Genomic DNA, 23,068 nt, shown 5'->3' with positions numbered 1-23,068 from the left:
AATCTGCCAGAAGGCTGGCATATCTGACCTCACGCTATGGCAAAAATCAGGAGGAAATTCACTGATGTAAAATGTGGGAGAACCAGGAGAAAGGCATGTGAGTTCGTAAATAATGATAGTGTAAGATAAATCTGGAGACTTGTACCTGCAGGGCCAGGTGGTCCAGGATTACCAGGCAGTCCAATTCCAGGCTCACCTCTTTCCCCTTTCTGTCCTCTATAACCTACACAGAATAGAGATATGAAAATAAGAGTGTCCTCTTATTATAAACAGCAATCTTCTACAGACCTTGTTGACAAGAAATCATCATGACAAATGTAATTTTGAAAACTCATGTTCACTTTTTTTTTTTTTTTAACCAGTGACTATCATTGTTTTCTGGGACAGCTGTTGCATTTCTATGTTCCTTCTGGAAAATATGAGGATTTCTGACCCTCTGCCAGAGGACCCTTACTATATTTACTAGCCTGACCTTTACTGAATTTTTAAAGTTATCTTCCTAAAGTTCCTGTAAAAATGAACTGAACGTGTATGCTGCTCCAGCTCCACCTGTTTGATGAAATGATATAAAGCACCAACCAAAGGGCCATCTGGAATCCAACCCCATCTTTAACTGACCATACTCACAGGAGCATAACTGCAACTAGCCAGCCCCTCTGTGACAGCCCCCAAACTGGGTGAGACTTTGCCCTCCTTACTCTATATAAACCCCAATGTCTGCACTTCTTAGCTGTAAACTTGGGCTGGAAGCTGTATGCTTTGATATTCTCCTATGTGTAAGAGAAGATCAACTCCCTCTCCAGTGTTACGCACCTGCCCTCACTTAGAAGTTGTCTTTCGAGCATGTGCAGATTAGGGGTGCTAGCACAGAAAGCCTTCTTTAACACAAGTACCTATATATTGTTAACAAGGTGATTGCTAATCATACTTAGAATATTTCTGTCCCTTTTATTCACAGGACAAAGCTTTGTATTTATCTAAACAGCTTCCATCTTCTCACATGGCACAACTCCTAACTCTTTTTTTCCCCTTAAACTGTTCATAAAAATTTTTATTAGTTGCAAACACTGGCTGCTTTAGAGTGGAGGATTCATGGGTACCAGTATAACATTTTGTCTCATATTTCAAGTAAGAAGTCCATCTAAAAGTGCAGCTTTTCTGTTTAAACTATGTAATTTATGTAGGACAGGGGATGATAGCATTTTTAAAGGAACGAGTGCGACACCTTCCACAACCCCTTACTTTAAATGGGATTATAAGAAAACCCTCTTTCCTCGCCTCCCCAAGACCCCAGACGTTGGCATGTAAGGTGACATATGTTGAAGATTAATTTGCCAACTTCTGGTCAATTCTGGTATATTTGCTCTGCTTCCAAGACCAGCCCATTTCCAGTGTCATGTATGTCATACAAGAAACTTCCTCTTGTGAAGAGCTGTAGCTTAATTTAAATTAAAAGAGAAGAGGCATAGCTGACCAGTCAGCATAGTGGCAGCAATCCACCTGATGTCTCATGAAGAGTAATGGGCACTGGCAGACGGAAGGCAAAGGTGGTCCTGTCAGTGCACTGCGGTCTATGGCAACACTGGTACTTTATGGGACAATCCAGAAGGAAACTACTGAAAGTGCTGTGGGTACCAATTCAGGGTTGTTACAACAGACACAATGCAAGAGGAATGGTACACCAGTACTCAAACTTTGTTAAACATAGGCTTATTATACACTTCTGTTGAAGGGCTATTACCTGTTGCATTCTGGATTTCAAAACAGAGCATGAAGGATCTTGTATCAATTATCTCTCAACAAGCCACAAGGCAAAAACATTAGAAAACGCATGCAGAGTGACATGCACAACATAACAGAAGGAAACAAGCTGATTAAAATCTCACAGAGAAACAAACTGATCATGCATCCTGGTAACCGAGTTGTGTTAAAGAGAAGTGTGTAAGGCATATATGCACATAAGCTATAAAGGCTTGGAAAAGGGATAGTGTTTGTATTCAGTTGTGAACCTTGATTTTCTCTTCAGTGACCGTAGTAGTGCTTATAACTATATCAAGTTGGTTGGCTCTGAAAACCTTGTGTAATACATAATAATTGCTACTGTTTAAGAAGGTCAATCACACAACCACAGGATCTATTACACTTCCTATTTATTACAAGTCTCTAAGTTTTTTAATTTACAATAGATAATTACAATACATTTCTCACTACAAACCCAGTTAAGTTGTAATCTTACAAAGTAGTGCTGCCACTAATCATTGGTTTGGGGAAAAAGAGAGAAATCACATTTACGATGTATCACATTTACAAAGTCCATGATAACCATTACTGTAGATATATGACACAACACAGTTGAAAAGGGACTGAGATAAACTGAAAGGCTCTGTAAACATCAATGGAATTCAAGACAATAAGGAAGAAACCACAATAGTACAAACAGCAGCCTGCCTATGCAAATGTATGAATGAGGGTAGTGTAAACAATTAACTGGTTGTATTTGAATACATATACAAAGGTGTAGGTTGCACGTAGTGGCAGATGTTCTGTTGACACTGAAACTTAATACAAAAATTCCCAGGTATCTTTTCTAAAAATAAGGCTTTATTTTGCAAAATATAAGCATATTCGTAAACAGGCCTATATGTAAACAGTCTAAACAATGCAATATGTAATTTTGGCAGTAAAATATTGGATTTTAAATGAGGTATATTTGCTCAGAAGTAGGTCCATGATTAGTAGGTCCTCTTCTAGAGGTTAATAATACCTTCTCTCTGAGCTTAAAGCGACAAACTCATACTTAGTCAAAGGAAAATATTACCATACACTTAAGTGAGATTTTGATTTATTGTTTTTAACATAAAGGCACATATAAGATGTCTATTTTTACTGGTAGAATTACAATGCCAGTAAGAGGTACCTGCTTAATTCAAAAGGTTTCAGCAAAGCCTTTGCTTGGGTTCCAGAAGTTTTGGTGTAATTCCTGCAACCCAAAAGTTGTTGTATGTAAACATGTACCCAACATGGGCAGTATGGTAAACACATGGTAGTAGTGTGTAGCAAGGATGTATTTAAACAGATAAGCATTCTTCTTCAGTTCATTGACTGACTGGTCATAGCTAAAATAAAGCTTTTGGTTCAGTGCTCTCTGTTAGAACTACAAATATCATACACAGAAGCATCACTGTTGCAACACCCTCAGCTCTACTTGGAAATGACGCAAGTTTGTGTCTACGTGTTATGGAGGTAAAAAGGCGTCTCATTTAAACAGCTCCAAAAGGTGTTCTGCCTACATTGCTGAGACCTTCTTCCATCCACATGGATAATGCAATAGCTGAAACCAGTGTGCCAATATCTAGAGAAATCTGAGGTTCTTTAAGACGAATGTGAAGCAAACACATTAACACAACAGGGAACAATGATTCTGAAGTATCCACAGTATTTTACTGTGCAAATGATCTGCATATCACTGCATTCTTACAAGCAAAAAACTGCAAAGCAACCTCGCGGCTGAGAGGTAGTAACTGAGTTTCAGATCAAAGTAAAACAGGTTAACTTCACCCTACACAGCAAAAAACAGTTTACAGGAGGTAACAGTTTAAAGCAGTACAGCTATTTCAGAAGAGTGACTGTGTCTGGACAACATCCATTACAATGGGCTCATGATATCAACCAAGGTTCCTAGATGCCCCTACCATGCAAATTATTATATTAAAAGCCATAAATTTTACAGCAGGAATCAACAATAAAGACAAGGAATTTTCACTGTTCATCAGATGGTATTTTTGTTTCCTGATTCCTTGAGGCTACCATGAGCTATGAGGACTCTTGTGTTTCATTATTTTGATAAAAATAGTGAGGCTTAACTAGCATGAACACTTACTTCCATATGAGAAAAATCATCATATTAATGTAAAGGATAATATGCATCTCTGGATTACCAAATTCTCCTAAGGGAATTTTGTCTGATGGACCAAAAGTCACATTCTATTATAGCTTAAAAAATCCAATTAAATCAACAGAGTCAATTGAACTATTTCCTGTAACACCTGGCAGTCTGACTGCCTCCAGATGGATGGCATTGTTATAACTTGTCAGTAAAATCATGAAATAAACTTATTCCTTCTCTACAAGACTCTAGCATCCTTTATAAAACTGGTAACACTGCCTCACAGTATCAGCTTACTGATGCATATGCCATACTTTATTTTTTTAAGAAATATATATAGATATTCCAATCACTACTATACAACCTGTTTAAATACCAATTGCATATTTCATCATTTATTTTGCAACTCTTTGGTATTTTTTTTTTGCATGCTACGTTTTTACTGAGACCATCAGATAAAATTAAAATCCTTTGTACCTGAAACACTGGGAAGTACCAGAGGGTCACTGTGAAAGACCTGGCTCAAGGCTAGCAGCTAACAATTCTGGACTTCTTTAGAAATGGATGACTATTCCCAACAGCCTAGCAACTCTTTATATCCGCTTTTTGAAGACCATGCCCACACTTCCTAGATGTAGTATCTGTGTTTTCTGCTTCTGAGTCTAACCTCTGCCCATGAGTTTACTGGGCAGGAGGCTTCCTCCTCCTGGTGGCATCAGAGCAGACTGACTCCTAAGGAAGTGGCACCCCACTGGAGGGACTCTGTTAAGCTGCAGGCTAAGCACCTCCTCGAACACACAGCAACGCCTGCTCCCTCCCACTGGCCAGAGCTCTGCTCAGCATGCAGCATCACAAACTGCTCTGGAGGTGTTTGTCCTATTAATTATTCTTCAAAACTATCTACTTTTTTTTTCACTGACATTTTGTGGACAAGTGACTAACTGTTTCACTCTGCTAGCACAGATGTGCATTACCATGCACAGCAAAACCTGTAGTTGCCAATCTGGGCTACAACCGAGTGAGAACCACAATAATGAATAACTGGCAGTCAATACCAAATACCCCCAATGCACATTATCTGTCTGGCCTCCCAGATGGGTAGGTGAACATAACATGCTTCCTCACTGACTTGGACATACGTGCACACAGCATGCTACCTTGATGGTCTCAGACACACATACACATAACATGCTTCTCCAAGAAGACTTGTCTGCTCTGTCCTTTATGGTTGAAAATAAACTGAAATATGCAAGGATACTTTCCAGTCTGCTCAGAGATTTGAATTTCTTTTTAGCTGTTGGCACAAAACAACAAGACACACAGGCACAACTGGGAAAGGCATGAAATGTACTTGTAAGTGTGCTTCTCTCATGGTAATCTCTCTTACTCATAGTGTAGTAAGGAGGCAAGACAAATTTTTGGTTTTCTTGCCCTTGAAGTATGATTTTCTATATCTTTTGATATATCAAAAGAGAAAAAAGTAAATGCTTTTTATGATTATTAAAAAAGTATTGAAAGAGAAGTAAATGCTTCTCACTTAGCTTAATGCTTATGAAAAAAGATTATTGAGCATACTGATAAAATAAATGGAATTTTGTGTACATGGGGCACTACTTTTACTTAAGCATAAGGCATGAAAAAGCAGCTTTATTATTTTTTTCAAGCACAGCTATCACCTTTACTTTTGATGCTCACTAGCTGGAAATGAAGCCTAGTATAACGATCTACTTCCCAGAAGCATCTGAGACTATCCACCACATACATACTCATTGAACAATCTGCCACTGACATTAAAGGTGACTGTTTACAGTGATCTGAATATTCAGATAATGATGAAGTCAGTGCTGTAAGATTCTAAGGCTTTATTGTTTTCCTTGATCCTTTATTCTTGTTCTTCTCATTCTGAGCTCATCTCATTTTTCAAGCTTCTGTCAGGGGTTTGCACTTATCAGTGTTAGTAAGTCTTTATTCTTCTGATAGCTTTAGGATCCACTCATCTTCAGTTTTGCTTTCATGTTCTTCATTCCAGTCTGACTTGCTCTGACTCCAGAGCAGACCAAACTAACAAAAGATAATAATAAAGAACTACCTACAGATAAACTGCAAATTACATATTGCCCACAAAACATTATTAATCGATAATTTTTTTTTTTAATTTTATTCTGTTCTCCTCTTCCTTTTAATCTTGGACAGGCTGGGTCTCAAGTATTACACAGCTATGATGATCTTGAATTTCCTGAAACTAATTTTGCAGTGAAGGACAGTTCACTGGAATGAGAGTCCTATACTGTCTGAACGCATTGAAATGTACAAAGTACCATTATGGGTAGAGTGAAAACTTGATTACTCCGAAATTGATTTGTGTAAATAGATTACTTCACAGTAAGAAGGATGCATGCTGTAACATTTCAGTTTTCACTGCTCCTTAAAGAACAGTATTTGCCTTCAATTTTTCCTCCCCTGTTGTCCCAGGATCGGAGCTGAAATAACTCACATTTGGAATTCAAGTTTTTTTTTTTTTCTTAAAAAACATTGTCTCTCAATATGGAATAGGATGTAAATAGTTACATTAGAGTGCTGGCTTATTTTTTCCTCTGTGTTCAAGTATTTTGGACAGGAAATAACTGGTACAGCACTCCAGATATCTGTCAGTAATTAATTTTATCATTTATTAGACTCAAATGCACTCATTAGGAGTTTCAAATCAGTAAAATCCACACATTTACTATGGGTTAATATTCAGATCTAGTCTGGAAAAACATAAGTACAGTTTTAAAAGTTAATCATTAGGAAGCTAGGTAGGTAATCCTGGTTTATTTAATAACCATTAGCAAGTGTATAAGGATTTTAAGATACAATTCATGGAACCATTTTTTGGAATTCCTACCTTGAAGCCCACGTTCTCCGGGTGGCCCTGGTAAACCATCCTTTCCTGGGGGCCCTGGCAATCCATCTTTTCCTGGGGGTCCTGGTTTTCCATGAGCTTGGGAGGCAAGCATTGCAGCAGGCAGCTTCAACTGGGATACAAACTGAGCCATCCTTTCTTCATTAACAAAGGACACAAGAAAAAATGCTAAGAAATCTATTCACAAAATACATGAAAATAAATAAACCCCAAAGCTCCAGCCAAAGTAAGTTTCAACAAGTAAGGTGTTTAATCCTTCTAAATTTTCAACGGTATTAAATGCTTCTATAAGTACTGAGGTCTTCAGTTCCAACTGACCTCATGTCTGAGTCTTAACCCGTTGCAATAATCTGAATGAATTTGTACTAAATTCATGTACTGTCTTTTACTGATGTAGTCCAATATTTTAAATGACTTCTGACTCCTGCTGGTGAAGTACTTGAGATACATGAACACAGAATAATTCGTATTTTACACACCTACGAAGGGTACCTTTTAAAACTCATATTAAGTTGCAAAGAAGAGCTCAAATACTGTGAACACTTCTTGGGATGTGCTGAAATTCTAGAAATAGTTGTTAAAAAACAAATGCACAGCAAACATTCTTGACTGCAGAGATTTCAGCATGAATGGCTGAAGCTCTTGGAATAAAGTGCACTTGCTAACATTTCAGCATTCTTTAGAGGCAGACAAAATAGTTGCTAACCTTGTATCTGTCTCAGTTACACTGGATTAAAAAAAAACCTAAGTACTCCACACTTGATCTAGCATTTACTCTGCTGGAGTTTTCAGATTTTAAAAAAAGAATTTGAGTAGAGTGGGCATCAAACAGAAAATAAGCAGAATGACAGAAAATAGGCAAAGTGGAATAAAGCCAAAACCAGAAGATTTGCAGGTACACAACTGAGGTGTAGAAAATGGAATAGTTACAAAGACAAAAGGCAGGACACCTTTTAACACTTTCTTTTTATGAACAGACTAAACATCTATTAGCATTCCATTTGAATGGGAAAAGGAGGTAACTTCAGCCAACTATCTGCTCTTCAAATACACAACAGGCTGAACTTTTAAGGGGTGGCAATCTGTGTAAGTGTGAAAATACACAGTGATACCCTTGTTATAAAGTGGAAAACTCCCTGAATAGTTTGATAAGTCTCAAAATTTATATGGTGTCTTTTACCCCTAGAAGATGAAGAGGTTTGTATCCACAGATGCTGATGATGAAATAGCTAAGCATATGGCAGACATAAGGCATTGCAACGGAAGAGAAGTTACTGTCGAGATGTATTCTAGCAGCCCCTTGTTTCAGACATTTATCTGAGTCGCAGCTTTTCAGCTCTGACTAGAAAAATGCTGGGGAAGAAAAATATTTCCTTCTCAGCATAAGGACACAACTAAGAAAGCTTATACAGTACAAAGTCCTTGGCTGGATCTGGTACTTGCTTAAAACTGTGCCAGAAGTTGATGGTCTGCAAGAGGGCTTTGGATCTCCACATAGATGTTTGCTGAAAATGCACAGCAGTTAAGACCTGCGTGACAGAAAGCTGTTAAGTCTTTATCTAAATAGTCACTATGTGGCCATACAATTCTATATTTCTATTGGGTCCATTTCACTAATTTTTCAGTGTCTTAATGGTACGTTGCAGACACATATATGTGTCAGTATTTATCTAAAATTATACATACATATGTTTGCTATTACGATTTGGAGCAAGCTATCTTTTAATGCTGATCTTTTACATAAGGAAGCACTCTGGCTAACATATTTTGACTTATAACAGTTTGAACAATTATACAAAGTTGACAAACAGCATCTAAGCATAGCTATAGCAACACGGCAGCTACTATGCACCGTGTGAGTTAGATGACGTAAAGAAATGTATAAATAGGCTGTAGGAAAATAAAAACTTTTAGAATAGAATTTAAGACTTACATTTAGTTGTATAATACTTATTTGTCTTACCTTCAAAAATTTTAAGAACTTCTTGTTTGATATATTTTTTTATTTCTTCAAGTGAAACTGTATCAGCCTGATGAGGAAACAAAAAGGTGATATATATATCAGAAGAAACATACAGAGGGCACTTTACAATGCTACAAAATAAAAACATGCTGAAATTAACACTAAGAGAAAAAAGGGTTTCACCAAAAATTAAATATTCTAAAATCTGTGTTACTTACTTAGCTACAACGTTTGCAAATAAATTATAATACTATAAAGGCCACTAACACCATAGAGTAGAAGAGGTTCACTCAACAGTTAGGATGATCAGCACTTAAGTGTTTTGAAATTAATTTGCATAAGACTGTAAGGAAGTCCATTAACACTGTCTTACTTTAGTAACCTTTTGTATAACATTTGGCAACTTGTCACCCCCTTTAGAGACTCACTACTTCCACAGCCAATGAAATAGAACTGTACCACAGGACCAATAATTTCAATGCAAAAGGTTTTTAGAGCATTACCCTGTCTGATTCAGAGTCTCTTATTAATTAAAAAGAACCCACAACATGTATGTGTGTGTACATGGAGAGAAACTAAAGTACATACTACTGACAGGAAGCATTTCATTGTCTTTTTAAATGCTAATTTCTCCTTTATTGAGAATCATATTTGTTTGCCTGCTTTTCTCTCTCATTTGCAAATACTTCAGCTTTTAGATTTATGAAAAATTTGAAAATTAGCTGTATTAAGTAGCCACGTTGATTTGTCAGGAGCTAGATAAATAAATTAAGTTTATGCATAGCATATATTTTTAAAAAAAATTAAAAAGAACTGCTTCATCATCTGGGTCTATTTTTTCCACTTCTGTTAATAGAACACTGAAATAATCTCAGAGATATCTTGATTTTTATGATACTGTGGTATTGCTTGGTTGAATTCCTACTGCTCAGCACACGCTCAGCAGACACCTTCATCTCTTCTGTCGTCAAAAGCAACCAACAAAACCTTTTAATTTTCTTACCAGTAAACCCGGGGGGCCTGGTGAACCTGGGGGACCTTGATGACCTGGTGATCCTGGATGGCCTCTGTCTCCTGGTGGCCCAGTAGGACCCATGGCCCCCTTTTCTCCTGATGGGCCAGGTTTCCCTCTTTCACCTTGTGGACCTTTGTCTCCTGGAATACCCTGATCTCCCTGTGTAAAATAAAAGCATAAAAAAACCCCCTGCACATAGCAGAACTGACTAGGAAAGTCACCAAGAATGCTAGAGAAATTTCTTCCTTGTTCAGAAATTGATTTTTATGAGACCAATAAGTTAGTTATGCAGGGTAGCTGATTTACACCCTAATCCTTGCCTCTGAAAACACAGCAAGTAATGTTTTGTTTTCTTACACTTTTAAAGCTGAAGTCAATGACAAAATGTAGCTCGACTCTGCAATCCACTTTTTAAGTACAGAATTTGGGTGTGGAAAATTTATAGACCTGATCCATAAAAGGATCTAGAGATGTCAAATACAGCAGAGGCTGAATTTAGGTGCTCAACTTCTCCCAGCGTTAAGGTATCGTTTCTTTTTCCCTGTAAATTTCCATAGATGCCTAATATTTTATTTTTGCATCTAGTCAAACCTTCAGTTAATCAAAGAAGCAACAGATACACATATCCACTTAAAATGACTAATTTCCCTGCAAATGAAATAAATTAAAGGTTTATGTTCTGGCCAGTTTTCATCGCGGGCTGAGATGGCATTTAACTTTGTTTTATTTGCAAGGAATTAAATCTTTTAGAATGACTTACTGTGTTGTCTATCAGTTTGCGGAGCTATAGCTGTGGAGCAGAGTGCAGCAAGTCATGCATTCAGATTGTTAACAAACAGCTGACAGTTCTTATGGGTCACTGGCTGCCCTTGCTGCATCACTTAAGCTAATGTTAAGTTCTACCAAAAGGAGGAAAGAGCACTAGGAACTGCCTACGTCCTTACCAGATAAATCAACAATACACATTTATGAGGAGTAAATGAATGGAATTAATTGCATTTTTAATGTACAGAAAGTACTGGTAAACTGTATTCAGATCTGAAACATCATTAACTGATAAAGCAACAAAAGTGTAGTTATATTCACAAGGTGTATTTACATGACATGTTAAGAATGAAAAATTCAGAGAGAAAAGTAAGGATGAAATTAGGAGGTTGTATACCACTTTCATCACCATCTGTACTCCAAATCTGTATTACTTCCAGTGAGTTAGAGCTTACTAAAGGCAATAGCTAAGCTTTGCTACAAAGACTGTCACTCGAGTTGCTTTATTGCATTAACTGAAATTGCAACACATTCCCAACTGGAGTTTAAATTACCCTCAGTAAGAGCACAGAGGCTCTGAACTCTGGAAAGCCAATCACAAGGAAAAACAGCAAAAAACACAACAACGACAACAACAAAACAACTATCCAAATCCAAGACCTCCTCAAATCCTATCCTACATATATAACTAACCTGTCAAAACTGCTAATATAGTCAGGGAAGTCAGCGTGACATAAAAACAATCTCAATGTTAATTTAATTTATTGTATTTCTATTAAAAGACTTGTCCTGCCAATATTGCAGGTGCCTGATTTCCAGTTTTAGTTTCTGGCATTAATATTTTGGGCAAAAATATGCAGCATATGAATGATTTCCTATAAACATATAGCTAATTTAGCTATTCAGTCCAAAAAAAAAATATATGATGCAATACACAAAAGATACCTGTGATCTTTGTCTCAGACTATCGGATTTTCAAGAGCAGACAGGAGCAGGAGAGGGAGCATACGTGCATTGGGAAAATTGGAAGAGTAATGTTCTGACGGAAAACACAAACCTTTTCAGGTTTCTATAAATTTTAAGATTTCTAGCAAAAAGTGTTTTGTTCTGCATATATGTATTGTATCAGGACATGCATTGCAGCACCTTGAGAAATTCAAGGTACAAGAAGGTCTCTGACTGATAAGCAGATCTTCTGTAGTCTGCAGGAAATAGGCTCTTTTCCTGGCCTTAAAAAGTTTTTGCATCCAAAGCCCTATCTCCTTCACTCATAGCAACCTGAAACATTACAAAACTGAACAACTCCTGTTCTATAAAATGTTATTGCAAACCTTAGAAGAGGCATAGCCTTTATTATAATTTTTAGCTTAGTTTCTTTTTTAGAGATTGCAGTCTAGTTTATGTGGCACCTGAGAACACTCCATTCTGTCTGATAGTGCTTTTAAAGGAGATGACTCATGTATACGTGAGTGAAAAACTATATGAAGACTACTAGCTTAGAGGAAGACTTAATTAAAAATATATTTAATGCATAAATACACATATATCATTTCACAGGCTTAGAACTCAGCAGAGCAGGTATGGATAGCTGTACTACCACTGCATAGTCCATCTGCATTCTGAATGGTTACAAACGCTTGTCAAAATCTGTCAAGCTCTCTCAAAGATGCAGCTGTAGTTGGGGTCAGTATGTTTCAAGGTCATGCACTTAAAGTTCCAGCCTCTTTCTCTCTTGTATGTGTATAGTACTATTTGTAGTGCACTCAAAGAGGTAACATTGATAAGGTTAAGGCTGAGCAATGTAATGTAATACACAGTAGGTGGTACAATAAAAAGGTCCTCACATTTTATTTATGTTCTTAAAGGCAGGAATAGGCATTATGAAATGTTAATTTCTATGAGGGACAGTTATTGTAATAACGGTTAAAACTTGTTGTCTCCTTAGTGTCATAAAGCAGTATTTCCATTTCCAGATTAGACAAAGAGGTGCTTTTTGGGTCATCAGATAAACATGGTATCAACTGTATTGGGACAGCAGGGCTTTAGCCTTCTCTGTTACAACAGAAGCAGGGTGTGCCCTAGAATTTTCTTTGTTCTAACAAAATAATGATCACCCCCCGCCTCCTATAATGATTCCTGTCCGACATGATCATGTTACTATGAACATGAACATGTTACTATGAACATTTTGGCAAGAAGTAAAATAATGCATCGGCACTCTGGCTGCCTAGCATTACAAGCTTGTTTTATGTAAAATGTGACAATATATTTGTGACATGCAAAGAATCCTGGGAGGAAGATGCGGAAAGCTTTATTACTTTCAAAGTTTGACTGCATCACAATGGGATTATCTACTTTTTAGTTTTCATCCAATTGAACCATTTACACTACCCAAACCAACTGTGTTAGAAGGTCAATAAATGTGTTTTTCTCTAGATGCAGAAGCCAATTCAATTCTAGTTACTTAAAGTGGTCTCTGGGACTCTCAGAATCTAAAAGGCTGCTTGGAGTTCACAAAAAATTCACTTGGTTTTGACTGTAAAATACATGTCAATGAGGTGTTCGGCTACTCAGTTAAAAGGAAAGAAGTTATTAAGACAAGTGACTTACACGTTCTCCTTTGGGCCCTCGGTCTCCTGGTCTCCCCACAGCACCCTGAAAAATTGTTTTTGAAAAAAGCTAAATATATTGCTTAAAGGCTTTGTTGTATGTTTCTTAGCAGAAGTGAAAGCAAATACTAGGATTAGCAGCTATGTTATTTGTGAATAATTAAATATACTAGTATGCAAAAGCATGTTTTCCTACCGGAGGACCTGGCAATCCATCTTTTCCATTGATTCCCTATAAAAAAAAATAACTTTTATTATTACAATTATGTTCATGCATTTTGAAAACAAGGGATTAAGCTCATTTTTTAGAGATGGTATTAATACATATAAAGCTCTGGAGTCAGAAGTTTGTGTTGTTATGGTATTAAAATACCCACAAATAATCTTGGGGCATGTACAACAAAAAAGCTTGGGGCCATATTGAACTGCAAGCAGATTAAATCTGATCTGAGATAGAAGCGCAAGAAATATCTTCAGTGACAAGGTGTGCATCAATTTTAATGAGCTCACAACTTTAAATGACAAGTTACATGGAAATTCTGCAAATATGTAGAATACGGAGCTGTGAACTCCATATGAACTTTTCAAATCATAGCTAATCATTTTACCAATATAGAATAGATTCTTATATTTCTTATTCTAGATATTACCTAAATGTTTTATGAGCCCTCTGCTGTTACATAGATTAGGTCTTAATAATAAGTGGCCAGATCCATTCTTTGATTCTGAGGATTTGTGACATGCCACACACGCAACCTACTGGGCTAAACATTTTTCCTGCCCAAAAGAGGGTGGTCTTATTCACGCTACCTACTGGGAGCAGTTCCAGCCTCACATTATCCCCCAAACTGGAATGTGGCATTGTCTCACAATGTGTTAGTTGGTACGGGCCAAATTAATGTCATATAGTAAGTGAACCCTTGCACAACACCAGATAACCATGAGATAAAGGATCTGGCACTGTTTAATTTACTGGAATATAGATGGCTAGAATCTGTACATGCAGAAAACTCAGTGCTATTTTGCACAGTGAGAAAGAAGACTTGTATGAGCAAAGACATCAGGAATATTTCCTTCCCTTTCATACTGCAAAGCATGGTTTTGCATGTATTAAGCATTTCCTCAGAAACTGTCACAAATAGCAGGATTACACTGAGGGAGACAGAGGTAAACCGGCCTCTATGGAAACGCACAATAATTTGGCTCGGCATATCAGAGCACCAACAGGCTCTTTAGCTCCACCCCAGCAGGGCTACGGGTGCCTGTGCTCAAGGGCAGCTCAGATCTGGTGCAGCCCTGTAATCTGGGATCAGACTGCTGTGAAAGAGCTGGCGGAATAAGACCTGCGAGGTGCCTCCTTTGAGGCCTCCCCTGCTTCTCTCAGAAGGCACTCAAGCACCTTGTGTGGGTAAGTCAGTGCTTGGCCTTGTGCCTTACACACCCCGACTGTGCCTTGTTGACTTGACTTTCAGGATTGACCAAGGACCTGCCCTGTCATCATGGGCTTCTCTGGCTGCCACTGGGCTGTTGGCTGACCTGAGTCTGTTTTAGTGTGGTCACTGTGAGTCTGCACCCCTTGCTGGTGAGGCCACAGCCCCATCTTGCTCCTGCCCTGAGCTCGCTCGCTTTCCCATGCAAAGCAGCCCACTCTTGCGTCTCCCTGACAGAAACCATGGAGGTAGGCACTAGGGCTTTAAAGTTTTATTAGTGTTACAGATTTTCAAGCTATTCCTTAAATTGGACCAATTTGCTGCAGAAATTGTCTCTTTCAAGACAGGAGCATAATGTAGAGGCATGCTAATAAACCTAAATGGTCTACTTCTCATGCTTGTCACTGAAACATCAAGCTTAGGGAGAGACAATTATTTCTGAGCTACCCTAGCCGAACTACTTCTGGAATATAAACCAGGTTGTTTTAAACTAGCCCAGACAGTGCTACAGTACACTGCTGACTACAGTACTGTCACATTTTAAATAAAGAGGTCAGATTAGACGTATCCTAGAAGCCTAGTAAATGCTTCAGCCGCAGTGTTGCATTACCTGTATACAGAAAGACAGGAAGTTTATACAGACAGTCATGAAGCAAACTGTTCTCTATCTAAACTGAACCCAGGAATGCATTTTGTTACCCCATCCTTTATAGACCGTGTTGAGTGTCTGGGTTAATATTCTCATTCTGAAAATCCACTAGAGGAGCCTTGAAATCAAACGGATCCAAAGGACCTTCTAAAAGGATTTCATCTACCTTTGACATATCTTAGTAACAGCAACTGTAAAAATATCACACCAGGCTCCATATAAAAGGAATTATTGACTAGACGGTTAAAACTGAGCACTGTAACTCTAGAATGTTCTTCAGAAGTTATCTAGCCTGATACGAAGCAGGATGTAATCTGATTTCTTTGATCTCTGTCAAACTAAAATGTATGTTTTTGTAATGAACATAAATGTATTTCATATAAAATTGCTTACCGGTTTTCCTTGTGGCCCTTCTGGCCCAGGGAAGCCTATATCTCCTATAGGTCCTCTTTCACCCTAAGAAAGAAGAAAATACGTGTATGAATCTGCATTTAAAATCTTGTATTCAATGTTAGAAATATTTGTGTATTATCACAACACTCCAGAACTCAAATCTGTACTTACAGGTTCTCCTGGCATCCCTGGGGACCCTGGAGATCCTGGCTTCCCCTGCAAGAAGAGAACATTACAAATTCAAATTAAAAATAAAAAGCAAAATATCAGTTTCTCTTAGGTTGAAATTAAGACAGGATATGTATTTGAGTGAAATACTCAGGTTATAGCTCAATAAATGCTTTAAGAGAGGAAAAGAAATATTTTAAAAAGGGTTTATTAATGATTTGATGTGTTTTGCAAAACCATTTGTTTTTTGCAGGCCTTTGATGCTCCTTTCCAGGAGCAGATGTGCACCACAGCTTCTGTCATCCTGTTTCTTTGGCTATTAGGCATTATACGTAACTTGGTACTCCACACAAAGTCAGGTTCACATCTTGGCAATTTTCTTCTCAGCACTCTTACGCAGTTGGCGACTGAATTTAAGAATTTAGTCTCTGTGACATGTCCTGGTGCAACATTCATCCAGTCTTATTGGTATCAGCTGAAGTCATCCTTAACTACCACTCATCCTCCTTCTGCAGTCCCTTTCCTCTCTCAGTCAGCACTACTGTCCCAAGGACATTGGTCATCACCCAGTTTAAGTTGGGACACCATTTAGGCCTTGATATGCATATCAGTGATGGACAGCACCCTGATATCCTAGCCATGTGTAATTTGAAGAAATTAACAGACCTGTTTGTAGGAACAGAGGATAACTCAGATTGGAAGAGAGACCTCTGGAGGCCATCTAGTCAAAATTTCTGCTGGGTCAGCAATCAGATTGGGCTATTCAGCCCCAGACAAGAATCTCAACCCACATTCCCTGGAAATATCCTTGGACCAGATTCTCAGATGACTTGTACAAGTGGCAAACCTAACACATCAGCACCTGTGACAACTTCAGGAATGACATGACTAAGGATTCTTTCTGGCAAAATAGGCAATTGTGGCAATTCTTGCAGACTCAGTCCAAGTTTCCTTGATAATCCCACTTGGCAAAAGCCAAAGCTAAAATGAGATACTTATATCCCCAAATGGGGACAAGTGTCCTCTACTAGATCTAGGGAATAATGCTAGCTGAGGGGGACAAATACTTCTCCAGCAGGATATGTGGGTGTATTTCCAAAACTCTTCCTCGACTACTAAAAAATACTGTCTCTCATAAATCTATTAATTTTTTTTTTATTAAAACTGCTTAACATAAAATGTTAAAGCAAATAATTTAGTTCAATGGATTTTATTAGAATTAAATGTAAGCGACAGAATGCAACTTCATCAGTGACAAAGGGAAGTCATTAAATATTTAACATCCAGCTAAATTAGAAAGCAACAAGATTTGAAACATATCCAGTGGGAAGTACACAGGGAGCGAACAATTACGATCAGCCTAACTGGCTGTTGCATTATTGATTCACAGTGTAGAATATATTTCAGAGTAACAAACTTTGAAACTTCTACATGGGCTATAAAGCTCAGAGAAATCCTTCTCTTCTTCCTTTAAATGTGCATTTTTACCTTGTTTTAGGATAACTTAACCAAATTAAGCTATTTAAGCTGATGCCCTCTCTTGGAAATCACAGTAAATATACTAAATCAGTGGCTAATGGAGATGGGAGTGCATAGATACAGACTTCTCGTTATTTCATGAAACACATTTATAATTTAAAAACAGCTCCTGAATGGATTGGTAGCTGCCCAAATTTAATAATAAATGTATTTGCATAGAAATTACTCCATGCTGCCTCCTGAAATATGAATAGATGTATATTTTTATTAAACTGCGAATGCAATCTAATGAAAAATCATCTTTATTTCCTTTAGGAACACAAACAGAACAATTATAATTTCAATTTGTTATTAGCTACATTTCCTTTCACCTACAACAAAGCTTCAGGATGACTTTCAGAAACTTCTTGAATACTACATGTAAATAGCTGACAAAGTATGCCCCTAAAGCAAATGTTTGATTGACTTGATATGCAGATTGTCATGGATTGCAATAAACGTTAATATTTTTTCTTTGTGACAGAAAGATACTCAGAAATCTGTGTATGCCCAGGAACACAGAAAATGACTTTATAATTTATCTATATTAAGCTGAGGCAATGAGAAGAATCTTCTTTAAGTGATATGAGCATATGCAGCTTCAAATTCAAGCTTTATTATGTATTCACTCCATTTCCTCCTGTTATTTTAATAATAACATGAACCCTCAGTAGTATTAAAATTGTAATCCCTTTAGGAAAAACTTGTCATTTTCATACCTGCCTATAAAGCATTAGCCAAGAGCTGGCATCCACAAACAGTGAGTAAGATTATAGCTCAGTACCTTGACTTTTTTTTCAACTTCTTCTAAAAAACTGTGTTTTCTTTAATGAATATACGCACCGGTGTCCCTGCTACTCCTGGTGTGCCAGCTGGTCCACGGTCACCCTGAAGGAAAGATAAATCTGTATTTAAATAGTAGCACTCAAAACAGGAGTTTGTTCATGGATTCTGATTAAAACCTGAGGAAGGATTATGCAGTGAACTGAAAGTGAGGACAAAAGCCAGGCTCTGCTAAATGCTAATATTTAGCTCCGACACTGACTCATTTTACAGACTTGAACAAGTAACTTAAATCCTTTGTTTAGATTTCCTTGTCATAACTTCCACACTATCCTTTACACTCTGTTTGAGGCCTTCCTTGAAAAGGGATGGAAAGTCCTGACTTATCTGTAGTTTTCCAAATAATTATCATTTGTGGTCATGACAATGACCAAAATCAACACAGCATAATTCACTATCCTATCAAGATCTCCGTATTTAAGATGTACCTTTTAAAGAAGCTTTTGCCTTCTGCTAGCCAGTCATCCATTTGCTTCAAGTTAACATCCTTGATTTGCTTGTGCCATGGTCTTTTAAGGGCAAAGTTTCTTCATTTGTCATACCAGACACCTTCATCAATGCTTTAAGCTAAGATAATAGATTTTGTGCTGGAGCTGATGAGGTGTGGGCAAAAATTCATCTTGCTCTCTCGAGAGGACTATAACTCAAAGCAGATGGATGAAGCTCAACAGTGGTGAAACTCTACAGCAAGATTTGCCCTAACCTGCTGACATGTATCAATCTGCAATACTGCACTCTGCTAGTGTAACATGGGTAAAAAAAAAATGTAAGAAAATCAGGATGCAGGTTTCTGTAATCATGTCAGGAAAACCCTGACACAATTAAAGCCATGTGAACAGGAGAATATTTTCATGAGTTTATGTTACCTGGAGCTGTTTTGCAAAAGCTCTGCCAACGTAGCTCAGACACGTTCTTTTGTGCAGAAGACCCTGAGGAGATGTTGGGAATTCTGGGTTCTGTATTTAAATTTAATGCTGATTTGTGTCATTCTCATAATTTCGTTCAGGTAATACAGTGAGGATGCTTGTAATTAGAAACACTTAGCTACATTACACAAAACGTAGAGAGATGACAAGTTAACATCTATAAACAGTTTTAAGATCCTCAGATCAAAGGTGCAATGTAGGGAAGAGCATCAATTATAGTTACAATAGTAACCATAGCTTTTCAAAAATACTTAAGCAAATTATGCAGTACAAGATGGAGAAATGTAGTGCAGGACAGTACAAGACAAATGAATACAAATTCTGTTTTGCTTTTCCCTTTGGAGTTTTCACACTTCATGACAACAGCAAGGAACATATTTAAGGTCTTGCTATGTATTACCTTTGTGACAGAATGGCTGCTGTATTAAAAACCTGACAATGCCAGCAGGAAGTAATTCTGAGTCAAATAATCTGAACGTGGCTAAGCAGTCAGGAGCTGGCAGCCAGCTTCCATGCACGGCTGCTGGGGGTGACCTCTGCAAACTGGAAGAGAGGTCTCCATATTGCTTATCAGCCCAAAGGGGCAAGTTAATAAAAAGCATCCTGCCTTGCAGGGTACCTTCACTCTGACACACCCACCCGTGTAATAAGGCTGATCAGACCAATATCACCAAATCACACCAAACCAAACCAGAAAAGACTTTGTGTCTGGAGGGAGAAGCTTGCGTGCAGGCCACAGTTTGACCTCTCTTGCTCAGGAGACTACGAGAAGTCACTTAAAACAAGTTTCCCCCTCACCAAGGAATCTAGCGTGCACCTTCAGAGTAATCAAGTACTCAGAATACATTTAGCAGGGCATATTGGCTTGAGTAGTGCACTCTGCCCCCACATTTATTCTGTACCCAGAATTTACATGGGTAGTTTCATCATATACTGGCTAGGAGAGTGAAGCTGGAAATTCCCAGCACTTCCCCTGCACTTTTTTCCTTTTGAGGGTTATTCTTACCCCTCTCCCTGACCACATTCAGCGATGTGATGATGCACAGCTGCAAAACCATGGTGTCTGCACAGCTGAGCGAAGGCAAATTTCACCCTGAGGGCACAAAGTTCTTCTGCCAGTTCATGACATTATCACAAAACTTCAGCTGGCATTGTCTACGGCAGATGGCATTCTACTACACAAATGTACCTCGGAGCTCTAAATCACAAACCAGCATGCACTGTACTGTTGGGACTGGCAGGCAGTCTGGGATTGTGTTATTTGCACCAGAAGTGTGGAATTTTGACTAAATTTAGTAAAGGAAAGAATATTTTGGCATTGGGAAAGGGCCAGACACTCACTTAGCTTGTTTATACAATCTGCTCCATTGCTTGTTCCCGTTATTTAATTCTTGTCCCCATTTTGTCTCAGTTAGGCCTGTAATACCACCCTGTGTTTGTTCATGCTAAAATTAGATTGTCCTTAATTGCTTGTAAATTGTAGTCTTCCAGAGCAAGAATCATCTCACATAATTTAAACATCTAGTGTAGACACCTACATTAGCTTGTTACCCCCCACCTCTGCACAAGTAGGAGTATGCACAGTGATATTAAGAGAAACTTTTCATTTATATGGCTTTTTGATGAAAAACATGTTAAAGTAAACTAATTTTTTGTATGAAGTCATTGAAAAACATGTAATTCCTAAATGATAAGTATTCTGATTGCAAAAACAAACAAAAACAAAAACAAAACAAAAAACTATTTCTTCACATTGTATTTTGAAGATACAGGCAAAATCAAAGCAAAGCATTTTTACTGACAGTAAACTTTTCAGATTTTTTCATTTATCTGGTGAATATTTTTGTGCTTAGACATACTTAGAAATAAATACCAAAATCTTGAATTTTTTTTAGCATTTCATAACAAACTTTTCTCTAAATTTGTATTAGCTTTCATAACTAACATGTTAAAGGCTGAAATACCACCAGCTCAAGGTAAGGATCATTTCCCAGCACTAGAAGGTAGACTTGAACTAGAAGAAGGCGCTGGAAACTATGACACAGTTCAGGATGTGCTGGAGTGGCTTCATACAGGCAGGGAAGTGTGTCAGAAAAGTAAAACAGAAACAAGGGGCCTTTTTTAAAATAATGATCAACAGTCTGAGAAGTCAGTTCTGCCTTTGCCTTCACAGCAAACACTGTAGGGAATCAGTCTATTTCTACCTCTTCCTCTATTTCTACCCTTTTCTGTATTTTAAACTCAACTGAAATAGTCTTTTTTTTTTTTTTTTTTTTTGTATGAAAGTCTTCCATGCACTAGATCTAGACAAATTCAGATACAAATTTCTCTTCAGGTCTGTAGCTATGTCATAAGTCTTACAAGTCAGACAGCCTGTAAGCATAAGATGACTCTCAGAAGAGAACAAGAATTAGTGACCATACTTACGAACTTGTTAAACATTAATTTCTATCAAGTTAAGGAAATAAAATACTACATGACCTATATACACATTTCCACTTCTTGAAAATGGAATTTTATGTTGGGTAAGTAAATGATTTAGATACACATTAAAGCAAAAAAGGAAATGCAGATAAGTATACAAATCTTTTTCGTATAAAAACATTAACTTTCATAGAAAAGAAAAATTAAACGAGGTTTCGGACACCATTTAGCTGCAGATAGTTCCACTAAGAAGTCATGACTTCTTTTTTAATATTCCACTAAGAAGTCATGACTTCTTTTTTAATAGTCCTACCTTTTCCCCTGGGAGTCCTTCCAGTCCTGGTAATCCCATTGGTCCTGGGTCTCCCTATTTATTTTTTTTAATTAAAAAGGATTGCATGGATTAGAATTTCAGTACTCTACATGACACGTTGAACAGCAAACAACAGCAGAATATTAAACTTGAGATTACTAACATGTCCAGTTGTTAGGTGAACAGATTTTTCTATACCATGGTTTATTCATCTGAGAATAAAGCTATTCTCAGAGGCACTATGCAAATATTTCAACTGATTTAATTTTGATTAAGAATGTAATCCAGAAGACTCCCCTTCTGTGCTCCTGCAGGCCAAGGTCAGCTCTAAACCACCTTCAGGTGGTAGAGCCACAGGGTGTGAGCATATGCTATCAGCCATAGAATGAACGTCTGAGCAGTTCTGTTCAATTTTCTAGGTTCATCACTGTATCAGAACACAGCTCCGTTCCCTGCACAAAGCCTTCTCTGTAACAAGAGACACTGTTCCCTGTGCAAGTCTTCAGGTTTTGAAAGAAAAACAGAAAAATGCTGCACTGGAGAAATCAGTTTAACAAGTAGAAAGGCCCTTTTATTCTTTTTCCTATTTTAAAGAAAACCAACATGTAATTTTCCACAGAGATTTGAACTACTGTCAACAATTCCATTATTTCAGGTATCTCAGTTAAACCAAAAGCCACAGCCACAGCAAATTCCTTTTATGGATTTCATGAAGTCTTTGGCAGATTTCACTTTCCACACCCTACTTGGGAGAAGGTACTTCCTGAGTAGGAAGTGGATGCTGGTATAGGAAGATGCATTCAGCTTGTCGGGATTATGATGAAATTACTTTAAAAAAAATTAAAAATAAATTTTTTTTGAAAATCGATTAATCAACTGTTTTAGGAAACTACCTCAAAACTAACACTCAGAATGTTTTGCTGGGAGAGCTCAGTCATTCAGTTTTAGGTTTCTGCATTGTCCTTGAGGAGCACAGTTACCACACTGATTTATGTAGATCAAGGCTTAGCTGTTTGTGTACCTGGTTCTCTGTTAACACTTGGCAAGGAGTCAAACATTATCACAGGCCTGCATTGGTTGGCTGAGTGGAGATGATGTGCCTTCATGACAGATGAAGTCTTAGCCAACTTTTCAAAATGTTACCTCCCATCACTTTGGGCTCATCTGGGTTAGCCTGATCTAGCTGCACTTAATTCTGATACCGTTTTAAAAAATCCTTTCTCCAGTACTTTTCAGGGTTTGCTGATCTTCATCAAGTAGG

General features: G+C 37.7%; 1 protein-coding gene across 8 annotated transcripts in view; it reads right to left on the bottom strand.

The window, feature by feature from the left end:
- Nucleotides 1-23,068, bottom strand: part of COL19A1 (collagen type XIX alpha 1 chain) — a 202,161-nt gene that overhangs the window by 7,782 nt on the left and 171,311 nt on the right. For 7 of the 8 annotated variants that reach the window (XM_040552559.1, XM_040552558.1, XM_040552557.1 and 4 more), the window contains 10 exons: nt 21,808-21,861; nt 18,145-18,189; nt 15,787-15,831; nt 15,616-15,678; nt 13,340-13,375; nt 13,145-13,189; nt 9,758-9,928; nt 8,755-8,821; nt 6,774-6,929; nt 146-223 (listed from right to left, as the gene is read on the bottom strand). In XM_040552559.1, coding sequence (XP_040408493.1) covers nt 146-223; nt 6,774-6,929; nt 8,755-8,821; nt 9,758-9,928; nt 13,145-13,189; nt 13,340-13,375; nt 15,616-15,678; nt 15,787-15,831; nt 18,145-18,189; nt 21,808-21,861 — 760 coding nt within the window. Of the gene's footprint in view, nt 1-145; nt 224-2,133; nt 5,948-6,773; nt 6,930-8,754; nt 8,822-9,757; nt 9,929-13,144; nt 13,190-13,339; nt 13,376-15,615; nt 15,679-15,786; nt 15,832-18,144; nt 18,190-21,807; nt 21,862-23,068 lie in introns of those variants that run through there. The other variant, XM_040552560.1, reaches the window with a different exon arrangement.

Source organism: Cygnus olor, chromosome 3 (assembly GCF_009769625.2).
Source record: "Cygnus olor isolate bCygOlo1 chromosome 3, bCygOlo1.pri.v2, whole genome shotgun sequence".
Taxonomy (NCBI): Eukaryota; Metazoa; Chordata; class Aves; order Anseriformes; family Anatidae; genus Cygnus; species Cygnus olor.
This window is presented reverse-complemented; position numbering and strand designations above follow the sequence as displayed.